Source organism: Salarias fasciatus, chromosome 12 (assembly GCF_902148845.1).
Source record: "Salarias fasciatus chromosome 12, fSalaFa1.1, whole genome shotgun sequence".
In the NCBI taxonomy this organism is placed as follows: domain Eukaryota; kingdom Metazoa; phylum Chordata; class Actinopteri; order Blenniiformes; family Blenniidae; genus Salarias; species Salarias fasciatus.
Genome location: NC_043756.1, coordinates 11820633 through 11846050, shown reverse-complemented (window position 1 = coordinate 11846050; position 25418 = coordinate 11820633). Strand labels below are relative to the sequence as shown.

At 41.9% G+C, this 25418-nt stretch overlaps 1 protein-coding gene across 1 annotated transcript in view; it reads right to left on the bottom strand.

The window, feature by feature from the left end:
* edil3a (EGF-like repeats and discoidin I-like domains 3a) overlaps nucleotides 1-25418 on the bottom strand; it is a 104186-nt gene that overhangs the window by 5745 nt on the left and 73023 nt on the right. Inside the window, 7 exon segments of the mRNA XM_030104089.1 lie at nucleotides 4101-4256; nucleotides 22772-22935; nucleotides 22938-22955; nucleotides 23107-23202; nucleotides 23205-23250; nucleotides 23967-24002; nucleotides 24004-24123. Coding sequence (XP_029959949.1) covers nucleotides 4101-4256; nucleotides 22772-22935; nucleotides 22938-22955; nucleotides 23107-23202; nucleotides 23205-23250; nucleotides 23967-24002; nucleotides 24004-24123 — 636 coding nt within the window.

The window sequence follows — 25418 nt, the reverse complement described above, 5'->3', positions numbered from 1 at the left end:
TTTTGAAATACAAGCATCTAAATTGTATTATTAGCTGCAGTAGGAGAACTGACCATTAACTGAATTTATCCTTTATTAACAGAGCAAATGACAGATTTTATTGTCATCCCGAAGCAGCCGAGAGGAAATAAAAAATGCATCCAGCTGGGAATAAACGAAGCAGCTGTTGCTGCCGCAGAAGTTGAACCTGCTGCGTCCGACCTGTGGTTCGTCTGCAACATCAGGGAAACAGGAGAGGAGCCACTGGCGTGAGGCAGCCGGAGCCACCTGGTTCTGCCGGTGCTGCGGGTGACTGAACCACTTTAATAAATGTGGCAGTGTTTCATCCCAGATGCTCCCTTATTTCATTTCCTGTCAAAATAAAGGCAGCACTGCTGATAATCCAGAGAAAATGAAAACATTTAAGCCAATGTTTCTTCATAAACAGGCGGATCTATAATGTTTGAATATATTGGAGAAGTTCAATTAATTCAGACGTGGTATTTTCGTTTACATGTCACTGAAATAAATGAGCTTTTATCATCCTTCAGGATTTCAGTTTTTAAGTTATGACGATAAAATACACAGTATTTAGACATATTGAAATAGCTCATAAGGTGAGATAACGATTTAATTACAGTTTTTATAGCTCACATTTTATGAGTGGGGCTGTCCACTGCTGTAGTGGTTGAAATCTCGCCTCATTGAGCAAACGTACCTGGTGGGAGTGCAGGCTGGAAGTGTGTGTTCCGTGCTGTGGAGCTGTGCATGTTCAGGTGGCGTCATTTGCTGAGTTTTATTTGCAGTACAGTGTGAATTTTTGTGTATTTGTCTGGGTGACCTCTCCAGGATTCAACTCGTCTTCACCTACAGCTCTGAAAGTTGAAATGCTGAAACTTTTCAAGTATACTCCCATTTTGGAGATGTACCTGTACATTAATCTAGATAATTAACTCCTACTCGCTCGCTCTCAAGTTCAAAAACAACAGTCCCACCATGGGGTCAAAGGTCATGTGTCTGCCACAGGCTCCAGACTGACCCCAGCAGCCACCGGTCCGCGCTCAGCCATTGATTTTCCAGGCTGGTGGAGTCATGAGTGCACATTACAAGCGCATACTTTGTGCACCCCCTGGAGCTGCAACACTTCCCGTCACTTATTTTGAAACTTGCAGCACGGGTCAGGGGATCGGGTCACTCGGACCTCTTTGCCCTCTGACCTCTTGCTGCCCGAAGCAGGTCGCGGCAGCAGCGGGGAAACTCCGCCGCGCCACTGAGAGGTCGAGAGCGGCCGTCCAGCTGGGAAGCAGCGGTTACACCCAATCAAACTGCAGCTCGCTGCACGACCCCTTCCTCTCAGAGGTCGGCTGTATTCTTGGGTTTTTTCAATCCTGACCTGCACTGAGATTAACTATCAATATATCTTTGGATTGTTGATCATAAAAAAGATGATTAGTGTTTCATTTCAAGTTGACAGTTTCCACAGCTATCTAGTGTTTAGTGCCCTCTGACCTGCGGGGGATTGAGGACTCTAAATAGCTAATTACCTCATCTCACCTGAGTAAAACACTATTAAACATAAATCAATTACTTTTGTGCTTGATTGCCACTATCAGTAGAATGTTGTAAATATTGACATCTGTAGCGGAGCAGGGGAGCGGGACCAGCCGGCACGCTGACCTCAGAGTGGAGAGAGTCCAGGAATGCAGCTGAATTATGGGAGGCATCCCACTTTAATTATGTTTAAAACAATGGACTCCGCTGTAGCTTGTCTCGGTTAGCAAGTGCACTACATAGGTATTTGGGATTTGTGTGTAAAGCAAAGGCAAACAAGGCGCTATAGATTTTGTGGAGTGATACTGTTGTGCGCGCCGCTGTGCCCCGCTTTGACAACATCTGGTATTCTGACACAGGCCTCCTCTCTCAATCTAGATCTAACTGCCTGCAGCCTCTGCCACACAGGAGCTGGAGGGGGGAGCTGAGGAGAATACTTACCAGCCTCCACCAGCCGAGCTCGCAAACATACACCCAAACACCAAAACACACAAAACACACACACACACACACACACACACACACATGCCGCTTCGCAGTGTATTCCTGCCAAGTCAAGCATTGTGGTGTGGCAGGAGGAGCCTCGGGAGTGCAACAGCCAAATGTGTCCTCTAGCATTAATGGCTGCTTCAGCTGACCTGGAAGGGGGAAAACACCTTGAGAATCATACATCTGAACAGCCACTCGCTCCTGTCTGGGACCGACTGATTGACATTCTCACAAGTCGCGCTAAACTCACTCGCCCTCTAATATGGCGCTGCGCTCAGATCGACTGCCTAACCTGCCTCTGCCCTGAATTACACAGGAATAACAACACAGGGAGCGACGCAAAGTTTTCCTCCTAATGTCAGAGCTGCAGAAGAAAGTGTTTCCATCGAGTAACTTCTTTATTTTCTCCTGAAACTGAGATTTGAAAATAAGCATAATAGCTTTCTGAGATGTCACCGGTACTTTGCTTTCTCCCCCTTTGGCTATCTCGTAGGATTCTTTCCAGGCTTTTAGAAGTCATCCAGGGCTCAGTACTGGAATTGCTTGAGAGAAAATCATGCTGAGCATGCATTGGCCTCTATCCAAAGATTCATCATGGGTGCTATAAACTCCTCAAGCAAGAAAATTTAACGGCAGAAATTGAATTTTTTTTTTTTTTTGAGGTATCGGCGGCTACACCAGATCTTCAACATGAAAGGGGCAAAAGTTGGTGGGAGTTATTTGCCTTAATAAGGTGCCGCTTTATCTATCAAAACTGACCCTGATGATATAAAAAATCCTTCTTTAGCAAAGTCTCGCTTGGAAATGAAAGTGGAGCCTATCGCATAACCTCTGCTCTGTTTTTTTTTTATGAGAAAACCAAAGCTGAGGCGCAGACTGCAGGGAGCAGACTGTAAACCATTTTAAAACATCTCACATTTAAAGAAGAAGAAACACTGAAGTTCGGAAAATCAATAAAGAAATCAATATTATGTCTTCGAATATTATTAAGATACTGTATATCTCTGAGCAAGAGGTGAAACATTTTAGTTCTGAACCACATATGGTCTCCGATTGATCTGCATTGGGTTGTTTCATTACAGCAGTAGCATGATAACCCATATAAAGAAAGACAACTGAAGCTGTACCTCATTTTGAAAGCAAAATAATACAAGTTCATCCTGAGAAAAACTCAGCTGGCATGTTATCTGCTTTCAAACTCAGTGTTCCTACCAAGTTACATGAATTGAGCTTTTCAGTAACTAGCTTTGCAAATGTTTTTGCAATTTGACAAGGATTTTAGTGTTTTAAAAAAAAAAATTACGGCGCATTTTAAATATAATAATTGTAAAAAAATAAAGTGCACCCACCCCATGCTTTCAGTGTGTTTGGATTTCTGTGGTCACACATCAGCATTCATGAATAAGAAGAAGAAGTAGGGCTTATCTTTCAATAACACAGCGAGAGAGAGAGTAAACAGTACCTCTCCTGCCACCAGTATCTGAAAGAAAGAGGCTTCAGCTCTCGCTGCAGCCCTCTGCCTGCAGCCCTCCTGATATCAGCGGAGGAGCTGCTGCCAGCTCGCCAGTGTTTCTGTTGTCGTGGGCAATTCCAATGGACATGTGTACTCAGTTGAAGGGCCGTAAACAAGATTTTCAACATAGCAGTGGCCAGGCCGGGCTGACAGCGCGATCTTATCTGATCCCAAGCCAGAGAGGAGCAATAGGACAGACCGAGCAGGCTCCGTTTGAGCCACTGAGTAAAAAGATGCTGAAGGGAAATAGAAAGGAGAACACGACGGCTCCCAAAATGCACATTTCACACTTAATGTCTGTCATTTTGACATCGGCGGCTTTGTTTGCTGCAGGTGTGTATCTTCCCTGTGCATCTTTTCTCTGATGTTTTCTACCCAGAGTGGCCCCTTCTTCTGCAGAGCGATATATATAATTCAAACCCTCAGCCCTCGCAGTGCCCACAAGCGCCTGATTCCACTGTATTTTTAATATGTTTGCTTTGGCAGCGATAATGAAGTCTGTTTTGGGACACGCAGGTTTGCCATTAATATGTTCACGTGGGTTATTATGCGACGGTAAACAACTCACCTTGTCCTTCCCCTGTTTCGCGTCTTGATATACGCTCCACCTCTCCCCATCATTGCTGTACGCAACTTTGTATGAACCAACAAACTGGACATGGCCAAAGTCTTTAGCTCCCTGGGTGATGACCCCTGTGACCTTGGTTGGCATGAGCAAGTCCACCTGAGGATGAAAGAGGAAAGAGAAAGATGAGGAAACTGAGGCCGAGAGAAAGAAACTCAAACAGAGTAAAACATAAATTCCACTTCTGAAGAAAGTTAGCTGGAAAAAAAACAAAGTCAGAAACGCTCTTTTTCACAATCAACTCGGCAGCTTGTTTTTTTTTTTCTTTCTTTTTTTTTTTTGATGTCATCAGAGGATTTACTGAATAAAGACACAGGGGCAAGTCAAGTCAGTTTCAATTATTCACAGAATATGAACAACAAGGCTAGTCCACAACCTCGCCTCAGCAAAACAGAAAGCGCACGCTGCAGCAGCTTCTGAGACCCACACTGCTCCATTTGGGTTAATTTTTAATAGGATCTCATTTGTTGCAACAATATACTGCGCGAGGGTTCTATGCAGTAAATAGACAAACTTTTCCTGCTGTTGACATTTTCCTTTTGTGTTCAATCACGCTTTATTATTTGGAGAACGACTCAACGCTGTTAATTTGAGACTGAGGTACACGTCGAGATGAATCTGAAAACAACAACAACAATAACTCGCTCTGTGCCAATGAGGAAATAATCTGTTATTATCTCTTAAACGCATTGAGTTGTGTTTTATATGTAAAATGTTCTGCCATGCTCAATATGTCAAATGAATAACGCACATATTGGAACAACACAAAGAGGAAGTTAAAGCGAGTGACGCTGCCTACTAACAACGTTGTAATGAAAGATTAAGGACAGCATTATAAAATGATTCACTCTCACTAATCTGAGCATAAAGCAGTAGATGTGCAACATTACAGCCATTGTACGGCAGGATTTGTTGTTTCTGTTAGAAACGGGAAGAATCACAAGGCAAATCCATAATGGTGACTTTTTTTTTGTTTCATAACAGTGTAAAAAAGATGAACACTAAATTATTGGCAGTCTTTCCAGGCGGCATTCATAACTCAAATGTCGCAGCAGAGCTATCTCACTTACTTATCACATACATCAGCGCGGCACTAACTCAGGAAGAGAAACAGGACTTGACTGGCATTTTGCTGCTTTGACACAAGTAGCAGCAAAATATAGCGGCGTACAGTTTGCACAAGAGAAATGTAAGCAGATTCATTTCTTTGCTGAATATGCGGCACACGACGGTTCGGCTGCCATACATCACGCTAATTGGGTTGGTCACAGGCCAACATATACACTGTCAGACTCAGATGGAAAAAAAACAAAAAAAAAACAAAGTAGGGCCTCGTCATAGATTAAACCAATAAAGGAACAAAGTAGCGCATGAAGAGGGACTGATTTCATTCACGTCCCTGCTTCTCAGAGCACCGCAGTGCACAAAACTTCTGTCGGCTGCAAGACAATAAAACTGATTTTTTTATTTCTTTCTTTCTAAGTGGCGACGAGAACGAGATCGCTGAAGTGTTTAAAGGATTCAACGATGCCGGAGAGCGTTTCCTCTCAGCTACTCCAAAACTGAGGGCATCACACTGAATGTGACAGAGACCGTCTTGAAACGCTGACATCGCCGCTCGCTGTGCACATGAGCAGCCGCAGACCTGGATCCTGACTACGTGTAGACAAAGCGCCTCTTTTGCAAATTCTTTAAAAAGGTATTAAAAGCAGATGAGTCCCAGTTCTCCATTTGTGAGCTGTTAAGCAAACAAAAGTAGGACAAAAGTTTGCGTGTACTCGTATGCTAATTCCTGGCGCGCGCGGCTACAGGTACGCAATTATGCAGATGCTGAACACAGCGTATGCACGCTTCATTTGTTGGGAATACACTATTCATGAAGTTTCACCTTCAAACAAACTCGCCCTTGCTTCCACTTTTCTGTGTGATCTCGAGCTCTTTGCTGTTACTAAACGCAGCTTTTTACAGAGTGTTTCACTGATGTGTGTGAGCTCTCTGGCTATTATAACGGCGGTGTCACAACAAAAGCTCCTGGACCGGGAGCCTACAATGCCACGATGGCAGGAGCTGGCCCACTGCTTCAGAGGGCGACGACAATTTGCATTGTTAGACTTCTATTTTGTTCCAGCTGCAGAACGCTGAGTTAATCTCGTTCTAGCCAAGCAGTCAGGTCTGCCACCAAAACAAAGGCACGCTTGAAGGGGAACCTGTAATTGCTGTCACAGGTAGCGGTCAGAAAATACGACCGCCTGGCGACGCGACTTCTCAACACTTTGATGGCCTGAACTGAATTAAGGAGCAAGATAAGCTTGTTAAAGCAAGGCCCCTTTGCCTGCAACCCCACCTCCTGTTCACTTTTCAGTCACGTTCTCAAGCCCACTCGCACCGCCGTCAGGAGACCCGAACCCAGACAGACAGGTAGTGTGTGCATCGTTTGTGGCAGAAGAATCAATTTCCGGATGTGGCTTTGCTTGAGCGAGATTAAAAACAAGATTTGTATGGTGCTAATCTGAGCTCCCAGTTTTCCCCCAAAATATAGCTGCATATCCAAAGGGGAGACAGGGTCAATTACTTATTTGTACTCTACTCTGACGGTTCGCCTTTGAAGCGGCCATGTTTGTGCACTTCTGCCAGACGAACTCTTATCTGCTCCGCTCATTAAGACAAGAGTCGGTGTGTAAATCTCATGTAACAATTTGAAATGGCTTTGCAACCGCGGGATAACCAGATTAATGCAGCAAGAGGCAGGTTGATATCCAGCTAAAAGAGGCTAAGCTACCTTTTTCATGTATACGGAATATGCATACATAGCAACCTGCTCAGATCGCCCCCTTTGGCTCTGCTGCTGATTTAACCGTATTTGATGAAGGTTCATTTAATCTTCACACCCTCGGGGATGTGTGTCTGTGCATGTGTGCTAATGCACGTGGTGCAATTTTTTTTTTTTTTCTTTTTTTCTGCAAATTCTCATTGGTCACAGTGAGAAATTCAGATTGCGTGTCGTTTAATCGTCATGCCATGCTGAACCAGCTCAAGGACTGGTGAAATCTTCTCACTACACTCGGACCACGGTGAGATAAAATCGCGGCCAACGGTCTAAAGTTCAGGCAGAGTTCAGTCTGAGGAAAGTCAGCGTGGAACACGATTAGGTATGGAAATGGAGCGATTCCATGTGTCAAACAAACTGACGATCAAATGTTGAGGTTTTCATGTGGCAGACAGGCAAACAGGCGGATGAAATTTAGAAAACTGTCATTAATTTGAAAGAATTATTTATTTGTTTAACTCCTCCAGGCTCTCATTCCTCAGTACTTTTACTCTTCTTGGCTTGTAAGCTGTTGCAGGTTTTCCTATCTCTGTTCTCTTTGCCCCATTACACAAACTTTTCCATAAGGCGTCAGATGCACCCGCTATTCCAACACAGAATTTCAGGCCACATGCCAAGGCACTATTAAGTGCTGCTGCATCCCTGTCGTTTCCAAAAACGCCACAGAACATAAAACACACCTGAAATTACAGAGAGGAAAAAAAAAAAAAAAAAGGGAGGAAGCTGCAGGCGGATAATTTTCAGACAGATGGCTGACTGAGTGCAGCGCTTCTCTACCGAGTGCCAAGAAAAAGCCTGTTTGTGTCATAATACCTTTTTCTGAGTTTAAAAACGTTCCATTGCACACAGGGGTGAGCTGGCTAAGCCTGTTGCAGGAAATGAGCGAGTGGTTTAAATCTCTCCGAGCATCAAAATATCCTGACACTTTGATTTTTTTTTTTTATTAGTTTGTTTTCAACCATATGAAACCATATTGCCCATGTGCGTAAAAAATAAATAAGTGGTGACTTACATATGGGGCAATATGGTGGCTCAAGCAAACATTGAAGCTATTCATTAATTAAATTTATTTACTTTGATGGTGTAGCAAACACACAGCACAGCCTGAAGAATTCAACTGTTATGGGTTATTAACACGAAAAGTTATGGTTCTAGAAAACTTCAGCCCAAATAGCTAAATAAATGAACAGAAAGATTAATAAAATAAAATAAAATAAAATAAATAAAATAAAATAAATAAGTCCACAACCAAATCTGAGTATTTTCATAAAATATGCCTTCACAGCTTCAGGCAGCCAAAACCACAACACTGTACACGTGTTTATTTGCACCTAAAAATAGGCACACACATTGTACTTGACAAAGAAAAACATTAGAAAAAAAAATAAATAATAAATAAAAATAAATAAAGAACTGAAGCAACAAATTGTGGCGAACTGTGTTGTGCATGCCTCATAACACCAGTTAATTACACTGAATGGGAATATACTGTAAGTGTGTTTGGGACTCTCTTGACAGCTTGATTAAAGAGCCTTGTTCTCAGCTCACCCTGCATCCTTTCATTCTATTATACATTTTTACCAAACATGACCAAAACAGCAAATTCCTCTACAGTGAATGTCACAATATTTGGTGCTTGATTAATGGCGCCCTTGTGTTTGTTTTGTCTAAGAAGGTTTCATGCTTCATCACAGAATTATGATTCATTCCCTTTTGCTTTTCCTTAAAGGTACACACACATAAACGCACACACACACACACATGCTTACATCCACCCACACAACTCTCAATCAGCTTATTTTCTTGTTTGTTGTTCTACAGTGCTCTGCAATTTATCAATTTTTGCATTTCTACAATATTGTCTTATTCAGTAGGTATAGGTTTTTTTTTTTTTGTTTTTTTTTTGGGGGGGGGGGGGAGTTTGTTGGTTTATAGACCCAAAGAAGTAATGTTGAGGTTTGGAAGTATTCTCTCTCTCTCTCTCTCGCTCTCTCTCTCTCTCACACACACACTGAGACAGAGCAGATCTGGCCGCTCAAACCTTTCGTGACTGGTGTTCCCCCGTCGGGGTGTTGAGATGTCAGAGGGTTATAAACGCCTGCTGAGCTCCCACACAGTGAAGGGAAGGTGAGCGGGCAGTCTGAATTGCCTCCGAGCGTTCAGCATTAAAATGCAATGTCACAGAGGAGGAAACATCACAGGATGGTCAGTCTGACATTGACCACATTCCGGTTCAAACTTATTTCCTCTTTGGAATCTGACATGTATACAGAGCTTTTGGAAAGGCTAAATGTGGATTGCGAAGTGAATACAGGTTTTCGAAAGAGTCCTGACATGAGCCTATATGTCTTTGTCAAAGATCAGGATGTTGAGCAGAACATCAGGAGCGTCGGTTTGCTCGGCCAGCCAAAACAAATCTTACAGCCAAAAAGCTGGAGATTTAAATATAGAAAAAAGCATGATTGGGTGATTGCAAAAGAGGGGAAAAACACAGATTTGAAAGAGTTACACATGAAATGAACATTGCTATGCATTAAGCATCCTCTCCTTTTCCTCTCAGCTCCTTTTCAATCTCATCTTTATGGCGGTACACTTACATAAAGCAATTCTGCATCTAACTGAAATGAAATTTAATTCTCTATTCTCTCTAAAAAATACAATTTTATAGCTCCACTGCAAAGCACTTTACCTCCAGATGTAAAACACAAAATCCTCCGAGGATCCAGAATGAAAGTCTTCTGATTTATCCTCCTTGAGCGAACAGGATGAGGATATTTACTTTACAGCCAACTGTCTCAAAAAGTATTTTGAAATATGTAGATCATATCTTTTACATATTTACATAAGTACATTATATACAATATACACAGTTCAAGTCTAAATGTACACAAATCCTGAGCTATGGTGCATTTAATTAAACTACACAAACCATCATGTTTGAGAAGGAGGATGAAGTAAACCTTTATTTTTTTAATCTACCTCTTCTTGCTTAACATATTTTACTATTATTATGTTACGTATCCAATAAGGCCTCTTTCACAATATTCATTCCACAGTTACATATTCACCAAACTTCTTCTGGAATTTTGTATTTAGATATTTGCTTCCACACAGCTGCCTATAAACATATATAAATTACATACGTTCATAAATACATACATAGTACATATTACATACATAGTGAGCGTCGTGGATAATGATGAACGTTAATGTCTTCTCCTTTATTAGCTTTTGACTCGGGTAATTGCTCGCTCGCTTTTCAGACATGTTTAACTACATCTATGAGCCAACGCAACAGTTAAAGTGCTTTAAAAAAAAGAAAAAGCACTTGCTCAGATCGTAAAACTTTCCAATCCCATCCTAAACAATGAGAGTGTTTCATCAAAGGCGGCGCATTAAAGCAAAAAACATTACTACCTGAACTGGCTTCTAATAGGCTACACAGCATAAAACAGATGGAGCCTCAATCCAGCATGTCAACTTAAAGTCTAAACTGGTAGCAGGAAGCGAAGAAGGGAATTGGCCATGGCGAAAGGAACAGGAAGCAAATCAGCCATGGTGGTTTGGATCATTTAGAGCTATTACAGCAAAGAGAGCAGCATCTGTAGAACCAGTCAGATTCCCATGTCAGTATGAGTGAAGTGAGGGAGTCGCATCCATATGCGTAAAAAATGGGCCTGACGGTGCTCTGGTGAGGGACTTGGGGAATTTCACACTCTGTTTAATGCTCACTGTGACTAGACATCTGATGGACACTTACTCAATGATAAAATCTAAAGTAGTCTGAGTCCCATGTGTGATCTTGACTGAAATCAAATCTGTATTTCAGCTGGAGCAAAGAAAACTGCTTTCCGTTCAAATATTAAGCAAGTGTAAATGTGAACGGATTTAATGACCTAAAGTCTGGTTTTCCGTTCCAACGATCATGACTCATAATGGCAAAAGAGATGGAGTTAAAAACAAAGTCGGTTCTTCCTCTGGCTGCTGCACTTACAGCTCATCAGGCCTCCTTCCTCTCTCTCCTCTTCCTCACGTGGTGCATGAAATATTCACAACAGATTCTCATCTATTAATACACACTGAAATTAACATTGCGTGATTCGCAAGGAACAAAAACCAATCATCTCATTACGAATTACACTTTATTGATAGAGATACGTGATTTTCTATTTTTCATTTTGAAGCATTGACACTTATCTAGACCTGAATCTGTGCTCCGCCTTGTGCACACCCTTCATTTAACTTTGGACGACTCTGAATAAATCATAATACTGTAGCATGTGCTCTACATAGTGCTCTCTAAGTGCAGACCTGACTCTCCTGGGTAAATAACACGAGGACGCCCGACTCAAAACGTGTGGGCCCGAGAGGGGGCCTTGTCAGGAGACGCCGTGAAAATCACATGATACACATGCAGAACACAGTGGACTCAATCTCTGCTGCATTGATTTAAGATACAAGCGCTTTCACTTCTGACATTCCTGCAGATCCCGCGATTACAGCAGGCGCTGCTGCAGACTCATGAATCAATCACCCCGAGATAAAGCAGATAAATGCAACCTGCGCTGGCTGAGGGGGAGGGGAGTGAGAGGGGAGGACGGAGAGAGAGAGAGAGAGAGAGAGAGAAGGAGGAGGTGGATCAGGGTGTGGTGCTGAAGGATAAGATGGCTTCCATGGATAATGAAAACAAAGGAGTTACATTACACCGATCCCAGACCTGTACATTTAAGGCTATAGTGGAAGGGAGGGAACACTAAAACCCGCCCAATTGAATCAAAGGAGCAGATGGATTTACCATCCCTTCCGTAACTTCATTTAGAAGCTAATTCAATCAGCGTGGTAGCTGCAGGGGCCTCGGAAAAGATAGAGGAAAGAAAGAGCCTTATTGGACGGGATTAAAATGAGGCTCTGACGATAATGCCTTAATGAAATTTACATCAGGCGTGTTTTCAAATTAGTGTGGATTCTTTTCTAAGATTCCTCCTAAATTCTTGGATAATGTTCTTGAGATGACTGATTTAGCAGCAGCTGTGGGGGACCGTTCTGAGCCAAGACACTTTATTTATGTCTATTCAAATCATGCGAGGGACTTTAACTGGCGAGACATACAACATCAGAAAGGTCCCATCTGAAATACATCTGCACAGAGGTCTGATAATGGAATATAACATTCTCCCACTTTAATTCGCTTCTCCATATTCCAAAACCTTGCCAAGTTTTTAGAATCGCGCCCACAACGTTCGCGGCTACATGGTGTAAATTTGATCTCGCCTTTCCGAAGCTGAGCTGGCACATCTGCTGAAGCGAGTGTTGGCAGAGGGATTTGCAGTCATGGTCATCTGTTATCGGCCTTTCAAGATTCGTATCAGCAGCCTGAACCATAGCTCCGCTTGTGACAACAAGTCGGGGGGAAAAAAAATAAAAGCAAAAGAGCAAGATGCGATGCAGTTAATGTATCATATGGACCGAGCAGGCAGACGATGCTGCCTCTGCCTCTTTGTATAAATATGGAAATCCAAATCAACTTGAGGGTGGATAATTGATATATAAACAGTTAGCAAAGTTAAATCAAGATTGCATTTACCTTCACAGCAGTGTGAACACACCCTGGCAGATCGGAACGTATCCTCAAGCCATCGTTTACACGTTTCAAACTTTTCAACACTTCAACTGTGGCTAATGCTCGTGTGCTTCTCACTGATTGCCACAGAAAAAACTAAATGAAGACGTTGGCCCCTGTAGCATTTGTTTCTGGAATTAGTTCAGCAAGAATATTTGGAGACAGGTTTTCTTTAGACTTATTCAGTTTTCTGAGTGTAATGAAGTGGGATAATGACAAAAAACTACAACTGAGGTTAAATAAAGAAGCACTTCAGTCTGTAGGACTCTCATGTAGGGCTGACCTCATCAATACAGACCAGTCATACAACACAGGACTTAAGAGGAAATCTTTTGAAGTGTGCTAATTTTTCGTTGTAAGAACTGTGTTCTCCGTCGACGGGATCAAACTTGAAGGACGCAGAAAGATCCTTAAAAAGCTCCCAATAAATTCTGGCAGTCATTTTCCCCAGCAAGCAACTTCATCTAAGTGCAGGTCTTTTCTTCTTGAAACAAGACGTGATCGTCGCTACTGCTGATAATCGGAATCCTTCTTAAGTCCCTTCACGCTACGTCGCCTCCCCTCCGTGTGAAGCAGCTTTTCTGCTTTCAGAAAGGACATACTTCATCTCTGCTGCAGGAACACTTAACAGGAGATGAGAGTTTCAATGGGACAAATTAAAGCCCCTCTCCTCCGCGGACGGATGAAACAAACACCCGGCTAATTCTATTGATTAAATGAAACAGACTTTGTTGTCGGCAGTGCTGTATTTGAGGTAGCGATTTGATTAGGAAGCTGTGTTCTGCAGAATTGGTGAATAATGAAACCAGCTTTGATTATATCAAACGCACTGGATCCCGGCTTGGTCCCTCTGGCCTCTGCACCACCCGGCACGCTGCTCTGAGTGATTGATTGATTTAAATAGTATTAATGATTAGCTGCAGATTTATAAATGTTTCAATAGTTAAAAATAAATGACATAAATATAACAAATGGCTGCTATATTTGTTACCATTGCAAAAATGTAAAAGTCATGGGGATTCATTTATTTTTGGGAATGTGTTCAGAAGTTCACAGTGTGAGCCAGTGTTAATTTTGACAAGAAATTTAAATTTCGTTTTAGTTATAGTCTGTTGACTAAATCAATTAAAATTTTAGTCATATTTTAGTCATCTGATTGTGTTTTAATTTTAGTCCATTTTAGTCGACGAAAATAAAGACCAATTTTAGTCGACTAAATTAGTAATCAATTTTATCGACAAAAATGTTTTTCTGTGTACAATTCAACTTTTATACAGAAAAGTATAACACATTTAAAACAGGAGTTTAAAATCATTAGACGCTCATTTAACACAAGTGTCTTTATTCCACTTTGCTTTGATGAAAAACACTGAAATGACAATATTAAATCTTAAAGCTTAGTTTAAAAAAAAAATAAAAAAAGTGCAGAATTGCGTCAAATGATCTATAGCAGCACAATGAATGTTTGAACATCAATCTAAACAAAGTGCAGTGAACAGTCCTTCCAGTCCCATTCAGGAATGCTGGGAACACAATAAGAGAAGGCCAACATTTATTTACATGCATTGAATTTAAGGAAAGCACTTTGTGCTAATGTGACTCTTGCTCTATTACGCTTTATTTCACTTTGTTTCGATGAAAACACTGAAATGATAATATCAAGTCTTAAAACTTAAGTTTTCAAAAAATAAATAAAAAGGTGCAGAATTGCTTCAAATGATCTATAGCAGCACAATGAATGTAACCAATTTACAAATAATTTACAACAATCAAGCCGCACTCATCTAAAATTCTCTGTGTTGCAACAGAAGACTTTCGAAAGAGCTTCACAATTGAGCGCGCTTTGTCAAGGAGTCTCTTTGCACTTGGTTCCTTGTTTATCATCTGGACCACGAGCTGCAGTGTAGGACACAGGGCATTCGTTCCATATCCATGTCCATGTTTTGGTACCTAAGAACAGTAAAGACAAATATACATTTAAAGAGACATTTTTGAGATGTTCTATAAAAAAATTGGTAAAGTGGCTTACCGAACATCTTCTGTCTCCTCCTCTGATTCATTCTCGCCCAGGTGGAACTCATCTGGATCATCAGAGCTGGTCTCTTCCTCTTCTTGAGTAGACTGTTTAAATGCCGCCACCATATTGCCCATTGTCAGTTATAACAGTGAGTATTTTCTCACTTGAAATGCCCCATTCTTTATGCACTTATGCACACAGGCCTTAATGGACTGAGCTGTGTGTGGAGGGCAACTTGTTCAAGAGCCAACAGTATGTGTTCTGGTCTATTTTGTTCAACACAAAAATAGCAGCAGCTTATTGCCAAAAATGATGCAGTCAGTCCCTTTTTAGTCCAGAGGTCAATCCCAATGGAAACTTTCCGGGCACCTGACAGTCTTTTTTTAAACTTTGTCACTTCTGTGTCATATGTTTCTCAATCAGATTGCTTATCTTTGTTTTCTTTGGCACAGTGAGTTTTTTATCAAATGTCTCAATCATCAGAATGAAATCCTCATCTTCGACTGTGGTGACTGGCAACCCTGTACGTCCAATCCATTTGGCAATAGCATCCTCTTTAATTTGTTGTTTCTTTGGCATCACTTTTATACTTAACAGTACTTAATAGAGCCTTTGCAATGTCCTGATGTAGTATTTTTGCTTTCTTGACACTTGGTTCACCACCTTCATCAGTAGATTTCTGCAACTGTGACATAATACAAATAAAATGAATAATTGTTATTTAACTTTTCTATTTCACATGTACTTACAAACAAGAAATGCACAAAATTATAATTGAGAGGTAAAAATATAATATTAACTAGATTAATATATAATGAAAGCAGTGAACATGGTCATCTTTACATAATATATTAACTGAGACATATCATGACATTTTACCAACATAAACACACATAAGCATAAGTAATTGTGTACAGGAAGACATCATGACGGTAAATGAAGTTTAACCGAGCTTGCTACCCGTAAACTTCTCGCGACGCACACACTACGTTTCCATATGCCACAGTAATGCAGAAGAAAAAACAATGTCAGCAAAAGCAGCGCATTTACCTGAGAGAACAAGGCGGGATGGACATTTTGTAGATGTCTCTTTAAGTTGGTCGTGTTCTTTCCGCGTATGACCGCTTCACATTCTTTACACTTCGTTTTATTTTCTTCATCGTTAACGTGAAATGGGCCCACAAATCTTGTCGTCGCTTTCTTCAGCTGTGGACATTTTCTCGAACTTTTAACATTGCATCCTCTTCGTGAGCTGTCTGCTTTCTTCCCGGGAGCCAGCTTCAAACGAGCGCTCGCTCCAGTTCCGGTCTCAAGAAGTCGGCTCTGATTGGCTCTTTATCTTCTTAATCCTGCCTGTTCACTTTCTGAGTGGTTCTTTTCTTCTTCCCACGTATGATTCTCTTCTCTGATTGGATTTCGTCACTGTGTATTTTCGTTTAGTCTTTTATTTGTTGACGAGATTGTCAATCAATTTACTTATCGTCATCGTCTCAATGAATGACTTCTATTTTAGTTTTCGTTTCGTTTTCGTCTGAAAAAAAAAATTTGTGACGAAATAAATGACGAAAATATTTAGTCAACGAAATTAACACTGGTGTGAGCTACAACTAGGAGTAAAATCCATCAAACGCTTTCCACAGCTCTGTGTTTCATTAAAGTTTGCTCTCTGAAAAATGTATTCCCGCTGTCCTCCGGCTCGGCCGCTGCCGCCTCTTACTATCACTCAGTCATCGGCTGCTCAGCTACAAGTGTTTCTTAGTTACTGCAATTCCCTGGTTAACTGAAGAAAAAAAAACTCCCCTGCTTTCAAATGCAATGTTGCTTTAGACATACAAGTTTCAGCCAGATGAACATTCAGAGAAAAAAAAAAAAAAAAAAAAAAATAGGCAGCATGTTTTTGATGAGTCAGCACTCGTGAGATTGATAAGACGGAGACGAATCTGGGACTCACAAGACACGCATGAACAGAGAAGGAAAGAGGACAATCTGGTCCGGACTCAGGCTGGATCCATCTAAGCAGCCACTTTGTGCTCATGCTGAACAAAACAAGGCCACACACTCGCATGCGGCCTGCTGGGAGTCACACGGCCCTGTTCACTGCTGGTATACTCCAGATAGAGGAGAGCATTTCACTTTTAGATCTGTTTTTTTTTTTTTTAAATATAGTCTGTTGAAATGATTTTCTGTTCGCTTTTCTCTGTTGGGTTCTCACTCGGCTGAATCACATTGTTACTGCAGTGAGAGCCTTTATGTAGGCAGAGGTAGTATTTTCAGCTGCGTCTGTGACCTTGAGGATCCTTCAAATCTTTGTAGTTTTTCATGAGGATGCATTTCCTGATAAGGTGAAGAATTCGGCGACGACATTTTATTTTATTTATTTATTTATTTATTTTGAACAAGCCATGCCATGGTGTGCCACTTACATCTCCTGGAGTGGCGTAAAGCTCACTCTAATGCGGAGGTCACATCCACAACATACGGTCTCCTAAACTGGACTAAAATATCAAACTCTTCAGACTTTAGCTGTCTGTTGCTTCTCAGACGATCTGGAAGGAAGATGTTCACCAAGTTGCTGCTTGAGCAACCAAAAAGTAACACCCCAATCGAATAAAAATCTGAAACAGTGCGACTCCCTCTTGACAAAATGAATAGCAGATACTTCTATAGGAAAACGACCCTAATATCTGTGAAGAATCCGATTAATGTGTTAACAGGTTGGATGCAGTTATGCGCTTTAAAAAATGTGATGATTGAAGAAGTTTCAGTTCATTATCGTATTTCTTCTGTGTGCATAAGTTCAGTTTGTCACTGATAGTATGTCACTTATCTCTTTCACACACAGCTAAATGTACCAAGAACTAAATGAATCTGATTAAGAGACATACATGCACGGAGACACTGGGCAGAGGTATAGGTGTGTGTATCTGATTTCTCATAATTGAATAACTGATGCCATTATCTGATGAAATATTATGACATTTACATGACTGCTTAAATAATCTGATAACTCCAGGAACTGCACAAGGCTCAGATTTTTATTGTGAATGTATGTTTTAACCACCATGAAGTCTTTACGGTCACAAACTTTCTCATGCACAGCAAAGACTTTGTGTTTATTATGAAGGGGAGGAATGAAAGAACACAGCAGAGCATCTGATGATACTATTGAGTGTGAAATACCTTCACCTCCTGTGCTCAGAGGCCCGAGTACGTTCTCCATGACGCGTCCAAATGTTCGATCTGGGGGTTTCGGATGACACGGAAATCCTGCCATGTCCTTCAGTGTCGGACAATCGGTGTTTTTTGCCAAAGCCAAAAAGTGCCAACTCAGATGCTGAGCAACAATATTCCCTCCCTGAGCTTCTGCTTCTCCAGTGGCCATTCGCTGCAAAGACAGATTTAACCAAAGCCAGGAAACAAATGGCTGCAACCCAATTCTGTCACACAGCTGCAGTGTTGTCTGAGGACTGCCACACACACACACACACGCACGCACACCACACACAAAGACACTTGTGTTGTAACGCCATCCCTTGTTCTTACCTCCTATTTGTATTATTCACCTGGATTTCCCCGGGCGAACACAGCGTGCCTGCAGAGCTGCAGCAACAGTTTATCATAACAGCAACTCCACAGAAAGACACTTTCTCCAATAATAAGAACTTACTCCTAAATCAGTCAGCATGACAAAAAACTATGATACTGAATCAATAAATGCATGAACATAACAGGCTCAGACCTACCGAGTGCTCCAATAATAATTAAACTTTCTCTCAGTGGTGTGTGTGACAGGTCACTTTGCTCCAGTCCTCTCACTTTGTCTCTCTGGTCTCGGTTTATCGTTCCCCACTGTGCCTTCCTCCTTGGCCCAATGTGCTCCAGCAGAGAGAGACGCCTGGTTTTCTGTTCGCACGCAGTCCTCGACTTGCTAAACTGCCACTGTTTACCTCATCAGCATCTGTCTATTTAAACCTCCACTATCATTATACACACTAATTATGTGTGCTCGGTTCTGCATATGAAATCCTCTTAATATATTGCTCTGTTGTGAAAAAAAAAGGCCCAACCCAGACTAAACAACGGCAACGATTTTGGAAAATCCATCAAATACTGTTTAACTATCAATATGTATTCACCTGACTGGAACAACAGAACTGAAAATATGAATGCACGGCCAGCAGTTTCAGTCATCAACCATGATGTTGTCTTTGCATCCACACATGACACAAGTCTGCAAAAAACGCCAGGCACTCAGGCATTTGGCCTACTTAGCCATTATAATGCACATTATCTGGTCAGGCATATAAATGACTCGTCAGCATAAAAGAATGCGGTGGCGCAGCTCATGCTACATTACTGCATCCGAAAGGTGTGCACTGACTTGGCAACAATGACTATATGAATTTAACATTAGCATCAATATATCATTTGCATGGAGGGGAAGTGTGCTTCTTTCAAAGTTTTCACTGGAGCGCTGGCTCACTCTGCATCATCAGAGGCAGAGGTGATTATCGGGGTGCCATAGCCACACACCACACATATTCATCACTTTAAGGAGATAATTGGGTGTGAAAACCTCGGAGACGGTGGATAACAAATGAACCGCCGGAAAGAAATTACGTTCATAGGCTTGTTTTGTAACCTTTGCAAGATGCAAAGAAATTTAACAAGTTACAAATGAAGTTGTGCGTTTCGTATTAGCGATGTCTACACAAGGCCACGCCCACACTGACCTGTACATTAATGCATTAGATGTTGGGATCTTATTTAAGTAATCCTATGTGTAGAAGACATCTCAAGGTGTGTAGATGAATTACGCAGTATAGAGTTACTGTATATAAGTGGATGAAAGACATTGTAAGGTGAGTAGTTTAAAGGATCACGCTGGAGAGTTTTGGATGTGCTTTTATAACAAGGGGTCATGACACTGCAGTGTTTATGATGGAATAACGGTTTAGTTTAAAAGAACACATCTTAAAACTGCAAGAAAGAAAAAAGCAAAAAGCAAAGGGAATACTTTCTTCACTTTCTAAATGACCCCACTACCCACTGTAGTTATAGTAATATGTCAAAGATTAAAATAGCACATTTGGTAGAAAGCCCCTGAGTGGTGAATTCTGATTTTTTGTCAGTGTAAACACAGGTTATTCTGTCTGTGATATTTAATTTTCTATTTCAAAACCGCTAACGTATGATCTACTCATAAAAGCACCAAACATGAGCTCCATCTAGGTCCAGTATGTCCAACCGGTGCAGCTGGGGCATTGGAGGCACAGTAACTCTTTCTGATGACGACGACCTGTCGCTTATGGGCGTCTCAGCGCCGCCCGCAACCTGAGACATGATTCAGGATCATGACTCAGGATGATGCATGCTCGCCAAGCACTTTGTTGATTGACCAGAATTAAGAGATTTGAGAGGAGCAGTCACAATCACTCTTCTTCCACTGTGTGCGTGCGTGCGTGTGTGTTGTGTGTGTGTGTGTGTGGTGTGTTGGTGTGTGTGTGTGTGTGTGTGTGTGTGTGTGTGTGTGTGTGTTTCTGGCATGTTTACCATAATCCACCATAAACGCACTCTCCCTGGCTCTGAGTAGCACTTGTCAGATAATTTGCACTGCACATATTTCATTAACAGGAACACTGTGAAACTGAAAAGAAGTAACCGTCCCTCCAGTAATTTCTCCACTCGCTATGTGGACATGTTAATGTGCATAATTAAGTAATCAGCTTATGCCAGCTGGAAGATTTGGCAGCTCAGTCTGACAGCTTCAGCTCCTCTCTTGAAAACATCTTGAATGATTCTGGTTGAGTTTCCCTCCGTGTGATTTTATCTCCTGCCAGACTAGAATAGCTTCAGCTTGGACAGCCCTCAAATATTGCACTTCTTGGTGTTTTTATTTCCACTTGAGCATTCAGTGACAGGAATATTGCGTCCTGGCACACACTGTAAAAAGATTCATACATAATTTACATTAGAACTTGGTTGGTGAAAAATATTCTTGTTCTTACTTTAATTTGTCTCACTTATACTTATAATCCATTCAGCTTTAAAGAAAGTGTTTTAATCAGGGAATTGATAGTTTTATTCCTACACTTATGTCTTATTAACACGACTGAACACCAAACTTTGAAATTAAAAAAAAAAAACATGCTCGGAAAAGGCATAACCCCGAAAACCAGATTTTCCCTGCTGCTTTGAATCTCTCTGATGTTCTCCAGAGGAGAAACCGATCCACATCTTTGAAAATGTTGATACAGTATTAAGACATCATAATCATTTAGAATGTAGTCATTTGCCAGTGTTCTGTTCTTACAGACTCGACAGTACCACTCACAGGTTGAATATAGGTTATTCACACACTGTTTTTTAATACTTGTGATGTTCAATGTTTTTAACGAAGTGACTAAGAATACTGCACTGCAGACAAAATAAACTGTAACAATAATTTGATTAAAGTAATCCTATAATATGCTAAAAGCATTGAAAAGCGAGGTGAATAATATCTTCCCGTACCCAAAACACTATTAGGCAGGTACTGAATAATTTATTATCACTATCTTCAAACTTATACAATCTAAGTACCGATTGATTTATAGCGATGTTCTAATACCTGATGACTGAAGCCCCAATGTTTTATTAATATCTAAAATCCAGATTATTCTGTGTCAGCAGAGCTTCCAATGTGTTCACGATTCGACAACAGCGCAGCTGTCCTGACAATAGGAATAGTTATTTTATCATTAGAGCTGATTAATGCCATTAGTCTGTGAGGCTTTAAGTCATTCAAACACCACTGAGAAGCAATAAATTGCCATGGCAACCGATAACGGAAACACAACACTAATGGTGTGACTTTAACGAATGCGCATAAGCTGGTTACTGAATATGTAAAATGATCGGTTTTCAGCCACAGAGTCAATTACAGATGTAAAACATGATTCTCTCGTATCCCAGGGTCCTTCAAACAGCAGCCTACAGAACTGCTCACAATAGTCTTTTGCAAAAGGAAGACATTGATTTTCTTACTGTATCTGTGTGGCATCTCCCAATTCTGCCAGCACAGCGTGTAATAGGAGAGCACAAGTTTTATTTTCCCCACAGCAATCAGTTTTGCTCAGCTGAGCTTCCTGACATGGATGGAAACCGCCTAAGTACCTGTCTCCTCTGACGCACAGGCCGGCATACAATTATCCTTCTTCAGAAAAAACATAAAACAAAACACACAAACTTAGACTCATGAAGACACAGCTGATGTAGTGATGGCCAAGACAAGCCAGAATGACTGCAGAGCGCTAACTGTGTCACGGCCAGCAGACGGCAGTGAGGAGCGAGTGCACAGGAAAGGCCAAGAAATCAAGAAATGACTCTGATCTTTCATTCCCTGAGAAGATGATCCACATCACAATTTCTCCTGTGCTATCGGTTCTGCAGCTTGGGAGTGAAATGTGGTTTCCTCTCTGTCTAAAAGCAAAGAGCATTTACTGCCTTTTATCATCAAAGAACCCACAAAAGTCCAATATCTGAGGCCTTGTGTGAGGGCAAACCGGGCATGATGAGTCTGATTGATATCTATCTTAAACACCTCAGCACCCATCAATCTCTCATATTGTTAAGCAGAAAGACTGGGAGGTAAATGTTCACTTAGACGTGCCTTGTCCCTTTCAGGAGACATGTTCAGCCATCAGTTACTGTAATGAAACAAATAGATTGGCTGGTTTCACAGAGATAGAACGCCTGGACCGCAGCCAAAGATAACACAGCTAAACTCTTCCAACAGAGGCAGGTGGGTGTCGGATTCAAACAGACTGCATGGAAATAAACAGAAAATGACTACCTATTACTGCTTGTTTGTAGGAACGATCCTGAGAGCTAGCTAAAAAGAGGAAGGGTTTTAACATATAATTTCATTACAAATCATCGGATGAAGTCTTTTCCTGTGAAAAGTAATTGAATATATTGGCATTTGTTACCATATGCACACAACACCGTCAATTACTATTCCGGGGAGGTAGGAGCTAATCCTTCAGCAGGGTGAAAGCCAGCTATCAGCAAGATCCTGGCCTTCTGTTGTTCATTTTCCCCACTAATATATTGATTTATATCTACAGAAGCGGCAGCAGATAACCGGTTTAGATCAAATGAGTTTGTACCTGTAGCCACTGCGACTGGTCGCTGTGCCCGGCTGTCCAGGCGTTGACCTTGCCCTGTTTATCCAGGCGGGCCTTCCCGGGCTCCCAGGTGAACATGTCCATGTTGAGTGTCCTGAAGATGCTGGAGGCCGTGACCTGGTAGTCCTGGATGTGGCCCGACTTCACCCCAGCGGCTCAGAACAGCCTGCCAACAACATAAACTCCTGTTATTTTGTGTTGTAGCATCTAAAATCCACAAAATAAAGTCCACCACATAAAAAAAGGGAGGCTTCCAGATTCAGTTTCAAATCATATCTGGTTACTTTGTGATTAATGATTTCCGATCGGTGAATCACCTGGGAGCTCACAGCCCAGCAGCTCCATGCGTAACGTGCAATGCCTCCTGCAGACTTGTGGGTAGATGCGCACGTACTGGGCTTCGATGGGAGGGTGAAGGAGTTGGCCGACGGAGCATTGTTATCGACATTGCCTCTGAAAATCTGTTGCAAGGGATGAATAACAGCAGATCGGGGCGGGAGGGGGGACAGCGAAGCAGATCAGCTTGCAATATGTGGCGGGCTATCTGCTGCTGTCCTCTAGTGTCTACTCCACACTCAACAAATTACTGTCATTCAAGGTCAATGAGCTAGAATTACATGGAAAAATAGACAATTTCTCGCACCATTTGAGCTAGTAATTCATAAGAACAGTAGTGTGCTTTAAATTAGTGCTCCAATTATATTGGTATACCTTCTGGACTGTTTCAGAGACACGACCTGAGAGAGTCTAATAAAAAACTCTCCGATATGAGTCAAACATGCATTTCTATTTCTCAGGTCCAGACCTGCAGTGTTGTACTCTAATAAATCTGATGAGAAGTTTGGAGGTCCGGGGTGTTTCGGAGCTCGGCCAGACAGAGGACAGCCATGGTTTGCTGTCAGGAATGATAGAACGCTGTGTGGCCTATTTGGTGGCTGTTCATCCCCAAATAGTATAAAAAATTCAATCTAGAAGTCATAAAAGTGGAGGGGGGTACGGGGCAGCAGGATGGGCCCGGTGTGTGCGAGCTAATTAAAAAGCCATCTCATCATGTCCTCCAGCCTGCCCTTGACGGAGCGCACGGTCTCCATCGCTGTGTGAGTGTGTGCAGGAGTGTGTATCCGAAGCGACGCTGACGGTGAGAGAGCATTCTTGTGTCTGTGTGCGCGCATCTCACCATATCCTCATCCTTGCCCTTGACTTTGTACGTTTCTCCAGGTCTTCCCGTCATCACTGTAGGCTACTTTGTAAGACTTGACGTACTCGGGGCTGCCGATACGCTTTGCACCCTGGGTAATTAGGCCCGTGACCCTCATTCTCCTCTGCAGGTTTATCTGTCAGAAAGAAGAAGAAGAAGAAAAAAAAGCAAAGCCCTGAAATGAAAGGTTCTTCTTTTATTAGCTATAAAAGTGTGAGTCTGTGTCTGTCTGCGTGCACGAGCGGTGTCTGAGTGCACGTCATGGGAATCAAGTCCCCCTCCTTGTATCTGTTCTGTCAGGGCCATCCATCTTATTCAAAACGTCTGTGATCAATGGAACATTTAATCAATCCTTACGCTCCACATCCAGTCTGTCCGCCCAGTGCAAGCTGTCAATATGGTGCCAATGTAAAGCAGCTCGGCGAGCCAGGAGGAAACCAGGTGAGCAGAGAAAGAGGGGAATGATGAATGGTTTCCTCAGATCACACTCAAGCACACAACAAGCCTGACTGTTACATACAGACACAGAGTTTCAGGCTATTTCCAAACATGTACGTTAGAAAGAAAGCTTTCTCCACGCTTTACCTCCAAATCACCTAACGCTGAAACCACGAACCACTGGAAGGGTTGTGGTCTGATCTGTGCGTCAGTAGTTTTTGCTTTGCCAAAACAGAATTTCCTCAGGTGAACTAAAAACAACCCGTGTTATTGTCTCTTTTATTAACTGATTGAAATTAGGCCCAAGTCCCATTAAGTCCCAGCCTGATATTTCATATAAATAAATAAACTTCTGCGTTGAATTGAGCTCCAGTAGCTTGTCTCTTGGATCAGATAACAGGATCCTGCTGCGAGTCGTTTTGAAACCAAAAGCAGACTCAAACAGCATCTGAGTTGAACTGAGTTTACTGATGAAGTCCAAGGTAGTGTTTTTTTTCCAAAAACACAACCCAGGAGTGAAGTCAGAGCTGAAAAAAAGAGTCCACGAATCCAAAACACAGGTATTACGAGGGGAGCACAGAAAGGTGTGGGATCTGGCACTGAGACAAAGGGAAGACGTGTATTTATACACAAGGAGGAGGGTGACACACACTCACACACACACACACACACACACACACCACACACACACACACACACACACACAAACCACACACACACACACACACAGGGAGGATGGTTGAGTGCAAAAATAAAGCAGGAAGGATGAAAACAGGTAAGAGACGCAGACCGAACTGAATACAGGAGACCAGACGGAGCCAGTCTTCTCTTCATGTGACAGATTTTCCCCCCTTGGACCACTTCTGATATCTACTGCTGCCTGCAGACTGGGAACTCCCCACTAGAGCTGCGTTTTATTGATGTCCTGACCCACTTGTCAGATCGGAATTGAGCCCTTGTCAAACTCTCAAATGTTTTTTAGGCTTGGCCATT